The 22,167-nt window shown below is 43.1% G+C and overlaps 1 protein-coding gene and 2 pseudogenes across 6 annotated transcripts; 2 read left to right on the forward strand and 1 right to left on the reverse strand.

Annotated features, from left to right (window-relative positions):
- Positions 1 to 2,099: 2,099 nt before the first annotated feature.
- Positions 2,100 to 3,185, reverse strand: LOC308536233 (tubulin alpha-1B chain-like; annotated as a pseudogene). Its single transcript has one exon. The product of its transcript is annotated as a tubulin alpha-1B chain-like (transcript).
- A 4,643-nt stretch (positions 3,186 to 7,828) lies between these two features.
- TCEAL4 (transcription elongation factor A like 4) lies at positions 7,829 to 9,770 on the forward strand. 4 transcript variants are annotated; one of them, XM_081115088.1, is made up of 3 exons: positions 7,829 to 7,941; positions 8,528 to 8,598; positions 8,932 to 9,770. In XM_081115088.1, the coding sequence occupies exon 3, from the start codon at positions 8,959 to 8,961 to the stop codon at positions 9,589 to 9,591; it is 633 nt and encodes a 210-aa protein (XP_080971214.1). In that variant the 5' UTR covers positions 7,829 to 7,941; positions 8,528 to 8,598; positions 8,932 to 8,958; the 3' UTR covers positions 9,592 to 9,770. The 4 variants fall into 4 exon arrangements, with proteins under 4 accessions (XP_080971214.1, XP_080971217.1, XP_080971215.1 ...); XM_081115089.1 differs by lacking the exon at positions 7,829 to 7,941 and adding an exon at positions 7,989 to 8,017; XM_081115091.1 differs by lacking the exon at positions 8,528 to 8,598 and having other exon boundaries at positions 7,852 to 7,941; positions 8,937 to 9,770.
- On the forward strand, positions 7,879 to 21,881 carry LOC308536059 (annotated as a pseudogene). The gene is made up of 2 exons (XR_013997342.1): positions 7,879 to 7,941; positions 21,121 to 21,881. The product of XR_013997342.1 is annotated as an uncharacterized misc_RNA (transcript).
- The last annotated feature ends 286 nt before the right edge of the window (positions 21,882 to 22,167 follow it).

A 22,167-nucleotide genomic window follows, 5' to 3' on the forward strand; every position in this document is an offset into this window, starting at 1 on the left:
TGACCAGGGATATGCTAATGTTGTAACATACCCGTGAATCGCACAAAGGACGCCTCAGGTCATGAAGTCGAATTAAGGAGTCATTTATTCAAAAGCCGGCAGCTATGAGGGCGCTTTAGCTCTCCAAATCTCACAGCCCCAGATGGCAGGAGTATTAGGCTTATAAAGGCAAAACTCACAAAGGCAGCAATTACGTCCCTAGCATTGGAATGAGGAACTATTTTGGTACAGAAGCTAAATTGAGCAAAGTTAGTTATCTAAAGATTAATTACAGTTCTTGGAGTCACTGAGTCAATGGAAAACATTCCCGGAGCCATTGAAGCAATTAAAATAATTTTTGCGGTTCTGGTTCTCAGGTACAGAAGAATGTCTTTTGTAAAGACCACAATGGGGTATACAAACGAATGGGGTGATTTACATGAGTTCCAGGAGATCAAAATAACCTCTCTATTATTTAAGCAAGCAAATGATTACAGAAGCCAGAATAGCAAGGTTAAAATTTAAACAGCAGTTTTTACCCGAGATGAATGCTACTATGCTTCACTAGGAGAGGAAAAGTCACCCTAGTGGGGAAGTTCCACCCTACAATTGATTGTCCATTGCTAGGCAGCTGGGGCTTTTTACCCTGGTGACCTTCTGTACCTGGCCCATTGTCCTTGCTCTGCTCATTTCTAACTGCCTACCACACTTCTATTACTTAGATGAGCAATGGTTCAACCTTTGCCTATATGGCCAACATGAATACATGCAAAAATGTTAGGGTGCTGGAAATATGCCGTTATTACTGATTCAGGATGTTTTAGTGATTAGGATGCAAGGGTGATTTCTTTCCTGGGTTCTTGTCCAGATGGATTTGAAGAATGAAGCCACAGACAAAAGGTGGTAGGTGAAAAGTACAGAAACTTTATTGCAAATACTACCTCTAAAACCTTACTTCTAAATTCTAAGCTTAAGACTCTGTCCCCCTTGGCACAGGGGGTCAGAGGGATCACCTAAGAAAGGTGTGCTCTAAGTTTCTAATCCTCAGACTCTGTCCCTCCTGGATGGACAAAGGGCCCCCTAAGAAAGGTGACCGCTGTTTTCTTTGTCTGGAAGCATTAAACAGGCTAGAGACCCTCCTTTTCTACAGTGGGACCTTAGCCCTGTAATTAGCTCCCATGACCCCCACATCCATACTTTTCCTCATTTGGTCATTTTATCTGTTTAGGTTGGAGTCACTTTTGATTTTATCGATGGCTTTCTCCCAGTTGTGCTGGCCTGGTGATGCTTTATCTTATAGCTCTCCCAGCTGATCAGATCAGGGCTACTTTTGATCTAACTTACGGTCACTTTGATTGCTCAGGCCAGAAATATCCCTGTCCTTGGTTTATGGCTATTTTAATTGCTCAGCCATAAATATTTCCATCTACCTGAACCCCTCCCTCCTAGGGCATTTCTCTATCCTCTGTACAAGTAAGCCCCATCTATGCATTCCTCTCCTATGGGCCCTCTTTATTCCCTAAACCTTCCTAATTAAGATAACTAGCTAGCCCTTTCATTACTGAGCAAGGGCCTGCTGTCTGATGGGCAAAGGAGCCAAAAGTAAGACACAGGCCTTTGAGAAAAGAGATATTTATTTATTGCTGAGTCAGGAAACAGGGGATACTGCTCAAATCTGTCTTGCTGATTTGGGGTCTGGACAAATTTTAAGGGTTAGGGAGAACAGAGTGGCATGAGGTAATGCTGGTGGGTAAAGTTTTGATTAAAGCATTTTGGAACTTGGCTAGTTATGGTGTAGGGTCCAGGTGCAAGAGAAGGCACAAAGGAATTTCAATCTGTCAGGGTTTAATTGGTCAGTTCTGAATTTGTCCATATTTAGTCTAGGAACCAGATCTTTCCATTATTTTTCACTTAAGACAAAGAATACTTTATGTAAAACCATCAAAGAAATGGACAGGTTAGGTCTGTAACCAAATATCATGCTTTAAAGCATAGGCCAATAATTGTATATGAGAGTATACACTGCTACATAGAAATTAACTGATCAGACCACAACTTTTCAATGTTTAAAACAGAATAAGCTTCTCTGTAAAAAGCAACATCATTGTGACATTTTAACTTTAGTATTCCTCTTCTTTCTCACCCTCTTTGTCAACAGAATCTACACCAACATCCTCATACTCCTTCTCAAGGGCAGCCATGTCCTCACAGGCCTCAGAACACTCTTCTTCCTCCATGCCCTCACCCAAATACTAGTGGACAGAGGCATGCTTTGCATGTATCAGTTCAAACCAGTGGTCCAGTAGAGCTCAGGCCTCAGCAATAATTGAAGTGTTGTTCAACATGCACACAGCTCACTGTGCTTTGACCAGGTCTCCATCAGGTACCACAGTGGGAGGCTGGTAATTAATGCCAACTCTGAAGCCAAGGGGGCATCAGTTCACAAACTAGATGATGTACTTGGTCTTGATAGTGGCAATGGCAGCATTGACATCCTTGGGGACCATATCACCATGGTACAACAGGCAGTAAGCCATGTATTTACCATGGCAAGGGTCACATTTCACCATCTTGTTGGCTGTTTCAAAGCACACACTGGTGAGCTCCACTACAGAAAGCTGTTCATGGTAGGCTTTCTCAGCAGAGATGACAGGGGCATATGTGGACAGAGGGAAGTGGATATGGGGATAGGGCACCAGGTTGGTCTGAAATTGGGTCAGATCAACATTCAGGGCTCCATCCAATCTTATGGAAGCAGTGATGGAGGACACAATTTTACTTAACAACCTATTCAGATTAGTATAGGTTGGGCTCTCAATATCCAGGTTTATATGACAGATGTCATATATGGTCTCGTTGTCAACCATGAAAGCACAATAAGAGTGCTACAGGGTGGTGTGGGTGGTGAGGATGGAGTTGTAGGATTTAACTACAGCTGTGGAAACCTGGGCAGCTGGGTAAATGGAGAACTCTAGCTTGGACTTCTTTCCATATTGACAGAGAGATGTTCCATCACCAGAGAAATGAACCCAGAACCACTGCCCCCCAAAACTGTGGAAAAACAAGAATCCCTGAAGACCTGTACACTGGTCAGCCAGTTTCTGAATTCAGTCCAAGACAAGGTCAATGATCTTCTTGCCAATGGTGTAGTATCCAAGGGCATAGTTATTGGCAGCATCTTCCTTGACTGTGATGAGCTGCTCAGCGTGGAAGTGCTTCAGACTTTGCTAAAATCTCTCAAACAAGCTGCAGCTGGTGACAGCATGCCCCAAACCTATCAATAAAAGGCCCAAGACCTGGCACTAGCACCAGCCTGCCTTGCTTCACAGCTGGGGCTTGCCTCCTACATAGCAGCTCTCCCACTGCAATCACAGCCAATTGGCCTGGAGGTCAACTCCTCCCAGAGATGTTAACAGCAACCAAGGCTCAACTATAAGACTGTGCACACAGCCCACACAGGGTGCATGTAGAGTGCCCAGCTCAGGTAACTAGGGAGGCTGAGCCACTGGACCCTACAGGACACCTACTACCCAAAGCCACTCTACCAATTCCAGGAGACATAGTAGCTCTACCTAATACATAGAAACAAACACAGGGAAGCGGCCAAAATGCAGAGACAAAGAAACATGTCACAAATGAAAGAAATGGAAGCAAGCAAACTACTAGATACAGAGTTCAAAACTATGGTTACAAGGTTACTCAAGGATCTTCATGAGAACTTCAAGGGACTTAGTGAGACTTTCAAGGACCTTAGTGAGAATTTCAATGACATGAAATAGAATGTCAGAAATTAAGCATACACTAACTGAAATAAAGAACAATTTACAAGGACTCAACAGTAGAGTAGAGGATTCTGAGAATCAAGTCAATGATTTGGAATATGAGGAAGCCAAAACAAAACAAAAGAACAAAACAACACCTAATCAGAAGAGCAAAAAGATAAAAGAATCCAAAAATATGTAGATAGTGTAAGGAGCCTCTGGGACAACTTCAGGCATGCCAACATAGGCATTATGGGGGTGCCAGAAGAAGAAGAGAGCAAGAAATTGAAAACCTATTTGAAGAAATAATGACAGAAAACTTCCCAGACCTGGTGAAAGAAATAGACTTACAAATCCAGGGAGCACAAAGAGTCCCAAACAAGGGGAACCCAAAGTGGCCCACACAAGACACATCATAATTAAAATGCCAAGGGTTAAAGACAAAGAGAGAATCTTAAAAGCAGCAAGAGAAAAGCAGTTAGTTACTGACAAGGGATCGCCCATAAAACTGTCAGCTGATTTCTCAACAGAAACTTTGCAGGCCAAAAGGGAGTGGCAAGAAACATTCCAAATGATGAATAGTAAGGACCTACAACCAAGATTACTCTACCCAGAAAAGCTCTCATTTAGAATTGAAGGTCAGATAAAGAGCTTCATAGAAAAAGGAGTTCATCACCACCAAACCAGTATTATATGAAATGTTGAAGGATATAGAAGATGAAAAAGAAGAGATAAAAATATGAACAATAAAATGGCAATAAATACATATCTATCAACAATCAAATCTAAAAATCAAAATAAATCAATAAGAAATCTAATGAACAAAATAAACTGGTGAATAGAACAAAATCAGAGGCATGGAAGCATGGTACAGACTGATGAATCTCAGAAGGAAGGGGGAAGAAATTAACCAAAGATCTTACCTATGGACACAGACAGTAGGGTAGTGAAGGCCTGGGGCTGGGCAGGAACCGGGTGGAGGGGACAATGTGGGGAGGCGCATCTGCAATAGTCTCAACAATAAAGATTTAAAAAAAAAAAAAAAAAAGAAATATGAGTTCCCACCCAACCAGTGTGGCTCAGTGGTTGAGAGTCAACTTTTAACCAGAAGGTCACTATTTGATTCCTAATCAGGGCACATGCCCTGGTTGCTGGCTCGATCGTCAGTGGAGGCATGCAGGAGGCAGCCAATCAATGATTCTCTCTCATTGTTAATGTTCCTATCTGTCTCTGTCTCTCCCTCTCCCTTCCTGTCTGAAATCAATAAAAATATATTTATAAAAAGAAATATGAGTTCCTCAATCAGGTATAAATGAAATCCATATCAGATAAGATCAGGTAGTTAGCACAGTGCCTGGCACATAGGTGGCATTCTCTAGAGGACAATACCACATCCTGTGGTATATGTTGTGTCCCACTACCCAGAGTAATATGGGATTATGACAGTTAATAATTATATTTACTGTGTATTGAGCACCCAACATAAAAAATATTTTTCTAAACCAAGTATCCAAAGATACCCAAGGTAAACAAATGTACTAAGAAGATTATTTAACTAAATCTGTTCTGATGGACAATTTTGATGTTCCATTTCCCCCTATTGTAAACAAAGCCTACAGAATCACTCATGAAGCCTTAGTTTTAGCAAAGAATAAATGTATAAAAAACAATTGTTATGGGAATTTTAAAACATAAAATATTTTAAAACATAAGATTATATTTTAATGCATTATTAATTATCTCCTTGGAAAAATAATGGAAGTAGAATTACTGAACCAAAATATCAAATATTTTTATTTTGTTAATCCTCACCTGAGGGTATTTTTCCATTGATTTTTAGGGAGAATGGAAGAGAGAGGGAAGGACAGAGAGAAACATTGATGTGAAACACATTGATTGGTTGCCTCCTGTAAGCCCTGGACCAGGGCCGGGGCTGGGGAGAAGCCTGCAACCAAGGTATGTGTGCCCTTTGTTCTGCAGGCCAATGCTCTATCCACTGAGCCAAACTGGCTAGAGCAAATATTTTTATTTTAAAACAATATAGAAAACTAGAGGCCCAGTGCATGAAATTTGTGCAGGGGGAGGGGGCGGAGAAGAGTGTCCCTCAGCCCAGCCTGCACCCTCTCCAATCTGGGACCCCTTGGGGGATGTCCGACTGCCGGTTTAGGCCTGATCCCTAAAGGGGCAGTCGAACATCCCTCTCACAATCCAGGACTGCTGGCTCCCAACTGCTCACCTGCCTGCCAGCCTGATCACCCCCTAACCACTCCCCTGCCAGCCTGATTGATGCCTAACTGCTCCCCTGCTGGCCCAATTGCCCCCAACTGCCCTCCCCTGCTGGCCCGATTGCCCCCAACTCCCTTCCCTTGCCAGCCTGATCACCCCCAACTGTCCTGCCCTGCTGGCCTGGTACCCCCCAAGTGATCTCCCCAGCAGCATGGTTGTCCTCAACTGCCCTCCCCTGCCAGCCTGGTCCCCCCCAACTGCCCTCCCCTGCTGGCCTGGTCCCCCTAACTGCCCTCCTGTGCCGGCCTGGTTCCCCCCAACTGCCTTCCCCTGCCGGCATGGTCGCCCCTAGCTGCCCTCCCCTGCAGGCCTGGCCACCCACAACTGCCCTCCCCTGCAGGCCTGGTCGCCCACAACTGCCCTCCCCTGCTAGCCTGGTCACCCCCAACTGCCCTCCCCTGCCGCCATCTTGTGGCTACATGGGTGCAGCCATCCTGTTACCACATGAGGGTGGCCATCTTGTGCTAGGGCGTGATGGTCAATTTGCATATAACCTCTTTATTATATAGGATTGCCCTTCAGAAAAATTTTACCAACATACTCAACAAGGGCAGGGAAAAGCGCATGTGTTCCCTAATCCCTCAACAAATCTATTACACAGTTTCTTGTAATCAAACCTATCACTGTTGTCCTTTTTATTTTTATCCTCACCCAGAGGATATTTTTCCATTGATTTTAGAGAGAGTGGAAGAGAGAGGGAAAGCCGGAGAGAAATATCGATGCCGGCTAGGGCACTGTTTTCCTTAAGTGTTCATCTCTGTTATATTTTTAAAAGCCTTCCACACAAAAAACTTATGTGGAAATGGTGGCTACTTATTCAGATCTTGTTATAACAAGAGAGTCGGGCACTTTCACTTGTGTTTGGCAAACTTAAAGGCAGGCAGGGGAATAGGAAAGCTTTAGAGTGAAAACAGGGAAGGCTTCAGGAATTCTGATTAGAGGTCATTGGCATGGGGAACCTGGAGGAACTTAACTAGAAGCAAGGCATTTTTTATGACTGGGTTGGCTGCAGTCATTGTTCAAGTCCTGAAGTTTGAAGCAGAGGCTGTTTGGCTTCCTGAGCTGCTTGCTGTAGAGGTTGCGGGTCACAGTTCTATTGTCATATATGGTCTTGTCATTGTCTGTGTTATATTCAATCATTGTTTTATTCTGCTTCAAGTATAATTCCATTTAGATTTAAATACCAATTCATTAGAAATTTTATGTTTGTGCATGTAAGGAAAAAAGGAACATTTCAGCTGAAACCGGTTTTGCTCAGTGGATAGAGCGTCGGCCTGTGGACTGAAGGGTCCCGGGTTCGATTCCGGTCAAGGGCATGTACCTGGGTTGCAGGCACATCCCCAGTGGGGAGTGTGCAGGAGGCAGCTGATCGATGTTTCTCTCTCATCGATGTTTCTAACTCTCTATCTCTCTCCCTTCCTCTCTGTAAAAAATCAATAAAATATATTTAAAAAAAAAGGAACATTTCATTTTGAGGGAAATATTGTTCCTATTTTTTTCTAAATGCAACATTATGCTCTTTGTACAACATTAAAGTTCACATTCTTACCATTTTATGGGGGTTGATCTTCGTTCTTTCAATGGAATTGAAGAGCAACATTCTTAAGACTCTTTCCCTGGACCGCCCAACCCATTGAAGAAAAAAAGTCTCTGTGGTTTTCATTAAAATGCTTTCTTTGACAAACTTCTCAAGAAGAGGTAAAAGACAAAAGGGCCCAGGGAGGTAAAGGGGGACCTGCGGGAAAGAGGCAGTGTGTGGCTGGCAGTCCCGGCTAGTGGGCGGGGCTCGGGGGACGCACGCTCACGTGATCTGCCGGGCGCAGCTGTGGGCACCAGTCTCCGTGCCCGCCTTCCTTCGCTGCGGTCCGACCCGAGCTGCTTGCAAACTCCTAATTGTTGCTCCAGGTTCTTTCAGGTCAGTGCGAGGGCCTTCCTCGCTGCCCGCGGAATACTGGAATGGGCGAGAAGGAATGGGCAAGGAAAGGAAAAAGGTTGGGGATGGGGGGGTCGGGGTGGAGGGAAGCCGGCCTGACTATAGATAGAGATGGCGGTGGGGAAATGACTAAGAGGGAGCGAGCGGCCGATGGGTGGAGGGTGGGGAAGGCGGACACCCCCAAGTACCCATACCCCCTTTCTCTGCACCCCCTTCTCGCTGCCCTCCGTCCATTTTGGAGCCGGAGATGGTGAACTGGGGGACACCCCAGCAGTGAGACAGTGGAGATTAACCCCCTCGTCTACTCAGTGCCTAGAGAAAAAAGTTGACCTTCATGGTGGGGAGGGGAGTTGCCTCAGGGAGAGAAGGACGCAGGGATCCAAAATTAGGGTGGAAAACGTCCTGATCTGGCGCCCCAGGCGTGAAAAGAAATGGCGTCTGGGGTGTGGGGAGCGGAGGAGATCGGGGAGGAAAACGTTGGGTGACTAGGGCCAGGATTCAGGAAAGGGATCGGAGTCCCTGTGCATCCACCGAACGCCCAGCTACTGTCTCCCCTGTTTGTCTGCAGGTCTGCGTGTCTGTTGTTCTCAGCACTCGGCTAGGCTAGAAAAGGAAGGAACCTATCCAGAATTCCCGCAGGTCAGTTAAAGGAGGGGTGTCCCAAAGGGGCGGGGAGTGTGGGCAGCACGTCCCAAGCAGAATTTGGGGCCCCGCTGTCCTCCTCCAACACATTTACACACACACTGCGCCGAGCAAATGTAGAGAAAATGGCAGGGCCTGCCAGAGAAATGGTTGGCTCACGTGTGTGGAAGGAATGGTGAGGAAAGGGTGGCAGAAGGAGGGCGGGGCCCGGTTAGGGGAACTCTGACAAGGGCCAAGATGCCAGTACTATCCAGACCTGCATTCCACCCCCGAAGTCCTCAGTCTCCCTTGTCTCCTCTGTGTCTCCTTTTCCCCCCACCCCACCCCCAGGACAGGAAAAGGAGGGGACATCTCAACATGGAAAAACTCTGCAGTGTAAATGAAGGAATGCCTGAGAATCAAGGAAAGATGGAAAATGAACAGCCTCAGAATGCTGCAACGCCAGAAGTAACTCATACTCTGGAAGACAAGGAAAAGTCAGAAAATGAAGGAAAGATAGAAAACAGGGGAGAGACAGGAAATGAGGAAATACTAGAGGATAAGGGGAAGCCAGAGAAGGAGGGAAAGCCAGTGATAGAGGGAAAGTCAGAGAGCCAGGGAAAATCAAAAGAAGAAGGAAAACCAGAGAGTGAGGGAAAGCAAAAAGAAGAAGGAAAACCAGCCGTTGAACCAAGGGCTGCAGGAAAGCGCCCAGCTGGGGATGATGTACCTAGAAAAGCCAAAAGAAAAACCAACAAGGGGCTGGCTCAGTGCCTCAAGGAATACAAAGAGGCCATACACGATATGCATTTGAGCAATGAGGAAATGATAAGAGAATTTGATGAGATGGCTAGGGTAGAGGATGAGGTGAAGAAAACCAGACAGAAATTGGGGGGGTTTATGTGGATGCAAAAAAGTTTACAGGACCCCTTCCACCCCAGAGGCCCTAGGGAACTCAGGGGTGGCTGTAGGGCCCCACAAAGGGGCTTTGAAGACATTCCTTTTGTGTAGTGCCCATGGCAGGCATTTGCCAGGCCCAGGGCTTTAAACTTATGCTAATGTTTTGCTTTAGTTGTCACTCTGTTATCCAGCTGCAGCCCTCTATGTTTCAGTAGCAGATTTTTGTCCATTGCATGGAATAATGTTTATGATGCATTGTAAAATTAAAAAGAAAAGTTTGCAGAACCATATATATGGCATCAGTCCATTTTTGTAAAACTGCAAAGATATTTACTAATGATCTATGTACAGGAAGAAAAAAACTCTGAAAGCTGAGTCTACTAAAAGCTTAATAGTGGTTATCTGTGGGTAATTTTTTTGTTCATATTACTTTCATCATAAAAATAATGAAAGATAAAAAAATAGGAAAACAATACCAAGCAATCAAAAGAACAGTTCAGTGCTTATGGAAAACCTGGGGACACTTACAATTCTTATCAGCATGCGAAATGGTAAGTAAAACATTACTTCTAGGACTCAAAAGTTGTGGAGGAATCAACCTCATAGTTACATATGCATTGTTGCAAGGGATAGTCTTGTCATCTGTGAATTGGGGATAAAACGTGCCTTCCAGGACTGTGGAGAAGATCAGATGAGATACTGTATTGGGCTAGCTACTACCCTCTCCCCTGCACTAGCAGGACCAGAGCCCCTGAATTTTCCCTGTTTTTGATGTTTGGGAGAGGATTAAGGGAGGTTCCACTTGTGTCCAGGAATAAGTCCAGGTAGCTGAGAGGTAGTTGCCACTCTCTCCTGATTAATGCCATGTCTCTTGGGCATTGTGCCTCGTCTCATGAATCCTGCACCCTCCTAAGGCCCCTATTGCTAGTGGGCCAGAGATCATGATGGACTAAAGCAGTACAGTATCTCAATAGAAGGGTGGAGAATTCTCTGTCTACAATAGAGTTAACCCTAACTCAGGTGGGTAGTACCCATTTGTCACTTGGACCTTAATATTTTAAAAAGTTCCCAGAAAACACTCCTTTCCAATTTTTTTGTTGGTTTGTGTGTGTTTTTGCATACAGCAATCTTCACTGGATTTAGATACTGGAGATTGAACCAGGAGAAAAATCTGACTGACCAGATGCTGTGCTATTCTCACCTGTTAATCTCTTGTCTGCTGACTCTTTTTTTCTTCGAAGGAATTGTCTCCCAGGAAATTTCTGTTAAGCCCTGCCTTACCATTTTAACAGGCCCATGTGGTCCCCCCACCCACCCTGGTTCTTAGCCTTTTGTTGGTTTTTTATTGTTTTTAAAATAAAGTTATTTTAAGGCAGTCATAGGTTTTTACAGAATTATTGCGAAGATGGTAGAGTTCTGTGTACCCCATACTCAATATCCCCTATTTTAAAATTGATTTTTAGAGAGAGAGAGAGAAAACATTGATGTGAGAGGGAAACATGATCAGCTGTCCCCTGCAGGACCCCTACTGGGGATTAAGCCAGGAAAGTCGGGCATGTGCCCTGGCTGGAATCAAATCAGCAACCTTTCAGTGCACAGGACAATGGCTAACCAACCTAGCCACACCCACCAGACTCAATATCCCCTATTATTAACATTTAAATAGTATGGTATATTTGCCACAATGAACCAATATTAATACATTATTATTTACCAAAGTATACATTGTATTCATACTCCTCAATTTTTCCCTAATGTCCTTTTTCTGTTCCAGGATCCCATCCAGGATAGATACCACCTTACATTTAGTCATTCTTGTCTCAGGCTCCTCTTGGCTGTGACAGTTTCTCAGACTTTCTCTGTTTTTGATGCCCTTGACACCCTTGAGAGGTACTGGTTGGGTATTTTGTATAATGTCCCACAATAAGCCCGGCTGGCATGGCTCAGTGGTTGAGAGTCGACCTATAAACCACGAGGTCACGGTTTGATTCCTGGTCAGGACACATGCCCTGTTGTGGGCTTGATCCCCTGTGTGGGGCATCAGTGGCTCTCTCTCATTGATGTTTCTATCTCTCCCTCTCCCTTCCTCTCTAAAATCAATAAAAAATATATCTTAAAAAAGAATAATGTCCCACAATTTCAGTTTGCTTGATTTTTTTTCTTGTGATTACACAGGGGTTAAGTGCTTTTAGGAAAAGGACCACGGAGATAAAGTACCATTCTCATCACATCATATAAAGGATATATACTATCAGTATTATCTCTGTTGATGCTAACTTTGGTCACCTGACTGAGATAGTGTTTGCCAGGATTCTCCATGGTAAAGTTACTCTTTTATATCTCCTTTTCCCTATTCTATATACTCTTCTGTTGTTGTTAATCCTCATGGGAGGATATTTTTTCCATTGATTTTTAGAGAGGATGTGAGGGAGGGGAAAGGAGAGAGGGTGGAGAGAAACATCAATCTGAGAGAGACAAATCAATTAGTTGCCTCCCGCCCCTGAGCAATGCTGGCCAGGGCTGTATGTACTCTTTGGAAGAAAGTCACTATGCACAGTCCACACTTAAGGAGTGTTCTACCTACTTGAGGGTAGAGTACCTTCAAAATTATTTGGAATTCTGCATGGGATATTTGACTTCTCCCCCTTTTATTAATTTATTCATATCAGCATGGTTTCATTAATATTTATTTGATACTTTAGATTATAATCTAATGCTACTTTTAATGTTTTGATTGCACTCATTTTAATTTTGGCCATAGGGAGCTCTTTCAGTTGGCTTTTGTATCTATTTGATTGTGTGTGTGTGTGTGTGTGTGTGTGTGTGTGCGCATAACACTTTCTGGCACTACAAGATACACTAGTTTTGCATATTTCTTGCCTAAGTTCTAGAATTAGCCATTTCTCCAAGGAGTCCTGATACCTTAAATTGGAGAACAGTATTAAAAACTAGGATCTGGGTGCTAGGTGTACTCATTACTGTTGGGATATCATTGCTTCTAGGCCCTCAGAGTTGACAGAGTAAGGAGATATATGGATATATAATAATCTGTCTATATATATACATATATGTATACATATATACATCTTTATATATGTTTTCTTCTTTATATATTTTTAATATTTATATACAGAGATAATTTTGCCTATAGTCTTATAGACTACATTCATTTCCAAACTTACTTATGTCAGCACCTTATTCCTCCCATCCCTCTCAGTAAGGTTGTTTCATATTTGTAATACACTTACATTCTGCATTTTAGGAGTACTGTTATAAACTATTTTTAAATTTCAAATTTCAATTGTCCATATCTGGTATATAGGAAAGTAGTTAACTTTTGTATATTAATCTTACATCCTGAAACTTTGTGGCCAGGAGTTTGTCAATGTTTTGGCATTTTCTATATAGACGATCATGTCCTCTGAAAATAGAGACAATTATATTTCCTCCATTCCAATCTGTATATATTTTATTTACTTTTTGGTCTTATTGCACCAGCTAGGACTACCAGTATGATGTTTAATAGGAGCAATGAGAAAGGACATACTTACATTGTTCTTGCTCGTAGGGTGAAGTGTCCTCTTGTTTTTTAAGTTCTTTATTGTTTAAAGTATTACATGTAGTACATATGTCTCCTTTTTTCCCCCATTGACCTCTCCCTGGCCACCCCCACTGCCCCAGCACATGCCCTCACCCCCCTAGTGTCTGTGCCCCTTGGTTATGCTTATATGCATGCATACAAGTCCTTTGGTTGATCTCTTACTCCCCCCCCCCCACCCCCCGCCTGCTTCCCTCTGAAGTTTGAGCATCTGTTGGATGCTTCTCTGTCTCTGGATCTGGTTTTTGTTCTTCAGTTTATGCTGTTCATTATATTCCACAAATGAGTGAGATTGTGTGATATTTTTCTTTCTCCGACTGGCTGATTTTGCTTAGCATAATGCTCTCCAAGTCCATCCATGCTGTTGCAAATGGTAAGAGTTTTTTCTTTTTTACAGCAGCATAGTATTCCATTGTGTAGATGTACCACAGTTTTCTAATCTACTCATCTGCTGATGGGCACTTAGGCTTTTTCCTAATCTTAGCTATTATAAATTGTGCTGCTGTGAACATAGGGTGCATATGTCCTTTCTGATTGGTGTTTCTGATTTCTTGGGATATATTCCTACAAGTGGGATTACTGGGTCAAATGGCAGTTCCATTTTTAATTTTTTTTAATATATTTTATTGAGTTTTTACAGAGAGGAAGGGAGAGAGACAGAGAGTTAGAAACATCGATGAGAGAGAAACATCGATCAGCTGCTTCCTGCACATCTCCCACTGGGGATGTGCCCGCAACCCAGGCACATGCCCTTGACCGGAATCGAACCTGGGACCCCCCAGTCCGCAGTCCAACGCTCCATCCACTGAGCCAAACTGGCCTCGGCCATTTTTAATTTTTTGAGGAAACTCCATACTGTTCTCCACAGTGGCTGTACCAGTCTGCATTCCCACCAGCAGTGCATGAGGGTTCCTTTTTTTCCACATCCTCGCCAGTACCTGTCATTTGTTGATTTGTTGTTGATACCCATTCTGACAGGTGTGAGGTGATACTGCATTGTCATTTTGATTTGCATCTCTTAGATGATTAGTGACTTTGAGCATGTTTTCATATGTCTCTTGGCCTTCTGTATGTCCACTTTCGAAAAGTGTCTATTTAAGTCCTTTGCCCATTTTTTGATAGGATTGATTATCTTCCTTTTGTTAAGTTGTATGAGTTCCCTGTAAATTTTGGAGATTAAACTCTTATCGGTGATAACATTGGCAGATATGTTCTCCCATGCAGTGGGCTCTCTTGTTGTTTCGTTGATGATTTCTTTTGCTGTGCAGAAGCTTTTTATTTTGATGTAGTCCCATTTGTTCATTTTCTCCTTAGTTCCCATTGCCCTAGGAGCTGTATCAGTAAAGATATTGCTATGTGAAGTTTCCTCTTTTTAATCATCAAGTATGATACTAGTTGTAGACTTCTTGTAGATTTAAAAAAAAATCAAATTGAGGAAGTTCCCCCCTAATTCTAGTTGGAGAGTTTTGATCATGCAAGGGTATTGGATTCTATCAATTGCCTTTTATACATCAAGTGATAAGATCATATGATTTTTCTTCAGTCTGTTAATGATGGATTATATTGATTAATTTTCAAATGTTGAATCAGCCTTGGAAACCTAGAATAAGTTCCTCTGTTAGGTGTATGATTCTTTTGATACATTGTTGGATTTGATTTGCTAATATTTTGTTGATGATTTTCTGTCTGTTTATAAGAAATTGGTCTATAGTTTTCCTTTTTTGTGTTGTTTTTTATCTGGTTTTGGACTTAGGGTAATACTAGCCTCATAGAATGAATCAAATGTTCTCTCTACTTCTAAATTATGGAAGAGATTGTAGAGAATTGGTATTATTTCTTCCTTAATGGTTAGTAGAATTCACTGATTTCTAAATGTTCACTGGTGATCCTTAAATGTTTGGTAGAATTTGGTCCTGATGATGCCTATCTTTGGAAGGTTATTAATTATTTATTCAATTCTTTAATAAACAGATGGCTATTCAAGTTATTTATTTCTGTGTGAATTTTAGTAGTTTGTCTTTCAAGAAATTGGTTCATTTCACCTAAGTCAGTGGTCGGCAAACTGTGGCTCAGGAGCCACATGCGGCTCTTTGGCCCCTTGAGTGTGGCTCTTCCACAAAATACTATGTGTGGGCACGCATGTACAGTGCAATTGAAACGTTGTGGCCCATGCGCAGAAGTCGGTATTTTGTGGAAGAGCCACACTCAAGGGGCCAAAGAGCCGCATGTGGCTCGCGAGCTGCAGTTTGCCGACCCACCTAAGTTATCAAATATGTAGGCATAGAGTTAGTCACAGTATTCCTTCATTATCTTAATGTCCATGGGATCAGGAGTGATGATCCCACCTTAATTTCTGGTATTGTTAATTTAGGTCTTTCTTTTTTCTTGGTTACCCTGGCAAGAGATTTATAAATTTTATTTATCTTTTCAAAGAACCAGAAATGTTTTGTTAATTTTATGTTTTCTTTTTTTCACTTTCATTTTTTTCTTCTCTATTTCATTCTTCTGCTTTCTCTAGGCTTAAATTATTCTTCTTTCTTTAGTTTCCTAAGAGAAAGCTTAGGTTATTGATGTTAGATCTTTCTTCTTTTCTCATTTAAGCTAGAAATTTCCCATGAAGCACTACTTTTGCTACATTCCCCAAATTGTGATTTTTTTCATTTAGTTCAAAATATTTTTACATTTCTTTGTTATTGTTGTTGTTTTTCAGTTTGTTTGTTTTTTGTTTTGTTTTGGTTTTTTATCTTCACCCAAGGATATTTTCCCATTGATTTTTAGAGAGAGTGGAAGAGAGGGAAAGACAGAAACATCGATGTAAGAGAAACACATTGATTGGTTGCCTCCTGCACACGCCCTACCAGGGCCCCGGCTAAGGGAGAAACCTGCAACTGAGGTACATGCTCTTGAATAGAATTGAACCCAGGACCCTTCAGTCTGCAGGCTGACACTCAATCCACTGAGCCAAACCTGCTAGGGCTACATTTCTTTTTTAAAATATGTCTTTATTGATATCAGAGAGAGGAAGGAAGATGGAAAGAGAGAGAGAAACATTGCCCCCTACTGGGGATCAAGTCCACAACCTGGCAATGTGCCCTGACCTAGAATGGAACCAGCACCTCTCAGTGCATGGGACTATGCTCAAGCAATTGAGCCACACAGGCCTGGCAGTGCTGGAACTTAAAAAGTTTTGCTTCAGACCTTTTGATTCATTCTTTCTCAACTTGCATTAATAAGATAATATTATTGTCTTATATAGCATTAACTTAAACTTGCATAGATATTTATCCTTTTAATTGCTATTTATCCCTTCCTTCATCTTCAGTCTTCCATCTGTAATCATTTTCCAGTTTCCCTGCATCATTTAGTATTACTTTTGGTTCATGCCTGCAGCTGGCAAACTCTGTGTGTTTCTATTTATTTGTAAAGGTCTTTATTTCACCTTTATTTTTGAAGGGTATTTTTGCTGGTTATCAATTTCTTGGCATTTATTTTCTTTCAGGACACTAAAGATATTCCACCAACCTCATGCTTCCATTGTTGCTCTCAAGAAGCCAGAAATCAGCCCAACTTTTGTTCTTTTCAAGGCATACTCTTTTTTTTTCTGGCTACTTTTGTTATTTGTCTTTGTCTTTGATTCTATGCAAGTTCAGTATTATACATCTATGCATGAGTTTCTTTTTATTTATTCTGTTTGGGGTGTGTTGGACTTCTTGGATCTGTGGATCAATATCTTTCATCAGTTCTGAAAAATCCTCAGCCATTATATCTTCAAACATTGCCTCTGAACACTTCAATTTATCTTTTCCTTTCAGAACTCTAATTAAACATATGTTAGACCTTCGGTGGTGAATACACATTATAATATACAGATGATGTATTATAGAATTGTATACCTGGAACCTGTATAATTTTTTAACCAATGTCATTCCAATAAATTCAATAAAACAAAGCATGTTAGACCTTATTATACCCTCCCATATGTATTTTACGTCTTTTTTTACTACCTGTTCAGCCTTATAGATGGTTTCTTCTGAATAAAATTTCAAGTCCTTTAATTCTTTCTTTTTTTTGTTAATCCTCACCTGAGGATATTTTTCTCATTGATATCTTAGAGAGAGTGGGAGGGTGGGAGCGGGAGAGGAACGGGGGGGGGGGGAGAGAGAGAGAGAGAGAGAGAGAGAGAGAGAGAGAGAGGGAGAGAGAGAAACATTGATGTGAGAGAGACACATCAACTGAATGCCTCCTGCACATGCCGCAATGGGCTGGGGATGGAAGAACCTGCAACCCATGTACATGCCCTTGACCAGGAATCAAAGTGCTTTGGTGCAGCAGTCTGGACTACTGAGAAACACCAGCAAGAGCTAATTCTTTCTTGAGCTGTATTTATTTGGCTGTTAAGGCCATGCATTGAGATTCTAATTTCAGCTAAGTTATTTTTTAGTTTTAGAATTTCCTTTTTTTTTTTGCTTCTAGTTATCTGTTAAAATTTCAAGATTGGATTTTATCTTAATACACTAAGTATTTTTGTTTTTATTTATTTTCATTAAATTTATTGGGTTGACATTGGTTGATAGGGTCAGATGTGGATATGTTATGAGACTGTGTATTGCACTGAGCATTATGGTTTAATAGTCTGTATCCAATAATTCAAACCTAATGGATCTGTTTGTTACCTGTTATCTCTACTGCTTCTCATGTAATTATGTCTTTTTTCTTTGTGTTTCTGGTTATTTTTGGGTGTCAGCATTGTACATGAACATTTGTTTATTGAAATAACTTGGGAAATAAGTTAACAGTATTTTACTCCAGAGAAGATTTTGTTTGCTAGTCCAGTAAGGGTGATTCCTGTATGGAACCACCATAATCTATGTTCAGAGGCCACCTACATGTTGCAAAACCAAGTTTAAAGACTTTCTGAGGGCTAGTTTATTTCGTTTGTAATTACCCTTAACCTGAAACATTTTGGTTCCCAGCATTATATGAGTGACAGTTTGTTAGGAAACTTCTCCTCTTTCAGTAGGCCTTTGGTGTTGATTTTTTAAAAATAAATTTTATTGATTTTTTTTTTTTTTTTTTTTTTACAGAGAGGAAAGGAGCGGGATAGTTAGAAACATCCATGAGAGAGAAACATCCATCAGCTGCCTCCTGCACACCCTCTACTGGGGATGTGCCCGCAACCAAGCTACTTTCCCTTGACCAGAATCGAACCTGGGACTCTTCAGTCCCCAGTCCAACGCTCTAGCCCAGCCATGGGCAAACTACGGCCCGCGGGCAGGATCTGGCCCGTTTGAAATGAATAAAACTAAAAAAAAAAAAAAAGACCGTACCCTTTTATGTAATGATGTTTACTTTGAATTTATATTAGTTCACACAAACACTCCATCCATGCTTTTGTTCCGGTCCTCCGGTCCAGTTTAAGAACCCATTGTGGCTCTCGAGTCAAAAAGTTTGCCCACCCCTGCAGTACCTTGAGTCAGCTTTAGATTCAACTCAGTTTGGTGTTGGTTTACTCCTTAACCTTTATTCATTAACAGACACCCTCAAGACAAATAAAAGAAAATATGGGTAAATTCCTCTTTGATCTCATGTAGAAAAAGTTCTTAAGTATGAATCAAAATCTAGATGCAAAGAAGTATGATAAATTTGACTACATATTAAAATGTATTGCAGACAATAGACACATGAAAAATGCTCAAAGTCACTAATCATCAAATAAATGCAAATTAAAACTACAATGAGGTATCATCTTACACCTGCCAGAATGGCTACCATCAATAAATCAAAAAACAAAAGTGCTGTCAAGGATGTGGAGAAAAGGGAACACTAGTACAGGGCTGGTGGGAATGCAGACATCAGCCATTATGGAAAACAGTATGGCAGTCCCTTAAAAATTAAAAATAGATCCGCTGTTTCACCCAGCCATCCCACTTCTGGGAATATATCCTAAGAATCCTGAAACACCAATTAGAAAGAATATATCCACCCCTATGTTTATAGCAGCATTATTTACAATAGGTAAGATCTGGAAACAGCCCAAGTGCCCATCAGTAGATGAGGATATACTAGTAAAACAGCTGTGGTACATTTACACAATGGAATATTATGCAGCTGTAAAATCGAAGGATCTTTTACTCTTTGATACAGTATGGATGGACCTGAAATAAGCCAGTTAGCCTTATTTAATAAAGAACACTTGAAAATGAGGGGAGAAAGAACAACCACCCAATAGCAATATGTGGAAAGACATGTACATACAATTTACAATGATACCAAAATAAAATGCAATTGAGAAACTTCTCACCTATCATTTTAGTGGAAATTAAAAAGTGTCACACATGGTAGAAAGGGTGTGGGGACACACACACTCCTGTATTGCTGGTGGGAAAGCAAAAAACGGATCTGAGCCTCAGGGGAGGGACTAGCCTGGAGATATAATTAAATTGGGAATCTTCTGTGCTTGGAGGAAAATGAACAGAGGTAACTCAGGGAGAGAACATGTGGACTGAGAAGAGAGGAGGCCCAGAAACACCTTACTTAAAGTGGCAGCACAACTTTCTGGCGGGCACCACTACCAGACTCCAGTCAGGCACAGCTGGTCTTGAAAGCGGGCTGTGGGGCTGAGTTGTTGAGCACTCTTAGTGATGTAGGGTACTCTCCCTGTGATTAGCTGTCACACCTGGAGATAATGGGTACCTCACAGGGATGGTGGGCGAGGACCTGAGATGCACCAGGTAAGGAACCTGCGGGCAGAAAGCTGCCTCCTCCTGCTGTCAAGGATGTGGAGAAAAGTTTCAGTGAGTACCCCCATGGCCATCACCCGCCTCCCTCCCCCCCACGCACTACCACCTCCGGTCTGCAGCAGCCAGGTCTCCCACGATTTGGGTGAGGGGGGGTTCTAGTTGGGGGTGATGCGACGATCACGTGATCCACCGAGTGCCCACGTGGGCAGCAGCACCCGCCCCCAGACAAATCCCAGTGCCGTCCGCTCCCCTTGCCCGTGAGGTGCCACCTCCCTGAGATGCCCTGGCAGCAGGCGAGGGGCGAGTGGGCTTCCATGAGCCTGAGGAGTCGCAGGCCTGGCCCGGGCCCGCAGGTGAGTGTGCCGGTGGGCTTTGCCAGTGGCCTCGGTTGGGGTGAAGGTGGACGCGAGGATGGAGAACAACGGTGGGGTGGGGAAGCTAAAGAATCACGGAGATGGGGGAGGAGGTGGACCCAGCGCTGGCACTGGCGCGGGCAGGTGAGGAAAGAAGACCCCATCACAGGCCCCACCACCTCCTCAACGCCCCACCTCTGAGCCCTCCATCCATTTTCGAGCCCGATATGGGAGGGGGCACGTACCACAGTGCGACAGTGAAACTAGGCATATTCTGGAAATAACTCCCCCCCCCACCCACCTCACACTGGGCCTGTGAGGAAATATTGACCTCCACAAAAAAGGGGTGAGGGTGGGGTGGGTTAACTGCAGGGGAGGGGTACACAGAAGCACAAACAGTTTGGAAAGTTTCCTGATCTGGTGCCCCAGGCCTGAAAAGCGATATGGCCACTTGGATGCGGGGCAGGTAGGGGAGGGCAATGTTGGATGTGGAGCGCCCGGATTCAGAAAAGGAACACCAGTCCACTGAGCGCACAGCCACTGCCCGGGTTTCTTGTCTGTCTGCAGGTCTGTGTGTCTGACCCCAGCACTCTGCTAGGCACAGAAAGGAAAAACCTGTCCAGAATCCCTGCAGGTCAGTGAAGTGGGGGTGGGGCACTGAGGTGGGGTGTGTGAGTGTGGAGGACACAGCTTGGGCAAAATCTGAGGGTTCACCTCCACATATAATATAAACACACCCCATCAGACTGAAGGATGGTACAGAAGATACCAGGGCTTGCCAGAGAAATGGTTGGCTCTCGTGTGTACAGTGGGGAAAAGTGTGGCAGAAGGCCAGCTCAGGGGAACCCTGGCCATGGGCCAGATGCCAGTACTATCTGAGCCAGTCCTCACTCTTCCTTGTCTTCTCTTTCTCTCCTCCTCCCCCACCCCACCCCACTCCCTAGTACAGGAAAGGGAGGGAACATCTCAATATGGAAAAACTCTATAATGAAAATGAAGGAAAGCTGGCAATCGAGGGAAAGCCAGAAGATGAAGTAGATACAGAAGATGAAGGAAAGTCAGACGGGAAAGAAAAGCCAGAAGTGGAGGGGAAGCCAGAGCACGAGGAAAAGCTCCAAGACCAAGGACAGCTAGATGACGCGGGGAAACAAGAAAAGCAGAGCAAGTCCCAAGGTGAGGGGAAAGCACGCAGTGAGGGCAAGCCAGAACCCCAGGCCAAGCCAGAGAGCCAGCTGCGAGCTGCCGAAAAACGCCCGGCTGAAGAGTATGTGCCCCGGAAAGCTAAGCAAAAAACGGACAGGTGGACGGATGATTCCCTCAAGGACTATCAGGAGGACTTACAGAAAAGGCATTTGGGCATTGAGGAGAGGATGAGAGAATGTGGAGATGTGTCAAGGGCTCAGGAAGAGCTAAGGAAAAGACAGAAAACAGGTAGTTTTCACTGGATGCAAAGAGATGTACAGGATCCATTCTTCCCAAGGGGCCAGCGGGGTGTCAGGGGAACGAGGGGTGGAGGTAGGAGCCAAAAGGGTGTACATAATATCCCATATCTTCAAAGCCCTTGGACTTCAATTCTGATTTCTCTGATGAGAATATTCCAACCCTGCTTTCCCTTGGGCAGCGAGAGGGGAGGGTATTTTCCAGGCAATGTGCTTTAACCTTAAGCTGATACTTTGCTGTAGGTGTCTGCCATTCTTGTTACCAGCCACCTTTTGGTCCAACTATACAGTGCTCTCTGTTTCAGTACTGGATTTTCATTCATGTGCATGGAAGAGAAGGTCATGGTACTTTGTAAAACAATAAAACTGTTATTTACAGTGCCAGCCCAATTTTGTAAAAATGTGAATATGTTTGCATAATGCATTTATGCACAGAGAAGACTCTGAAAATGTATACACTAAAAAGCAGGTGGTGGTTTTTCCTGCATGGTAGCCAAAAAGAGGTCTTGCCTATACTCAAGTCCAGTCACCTGATGGTTAGGTACCTCCATGCCATT

This window comes from Myotis nattereri (assembly GCF_964212035.1).
Source record: "Myotis nattereri genome assembly, chromosome: X".
NCBI classification, from domain to species: domain Eukaryota; kingdom Metazoa; phylum Chordata; class Mammalia; order Chiroptera; family Vespertilionidae; genus Myotis; species Myotis nattereri.

Excerpts from the sequence above, each read along its gene's own strand:
- TCEAL4 (XM_081115088.1), top strand. The coding sequence starts at position 8,959 with ATGGAAAAACTCTGCAGTGTAAATGAAGGAATGCCTGAGAATCAAGGA.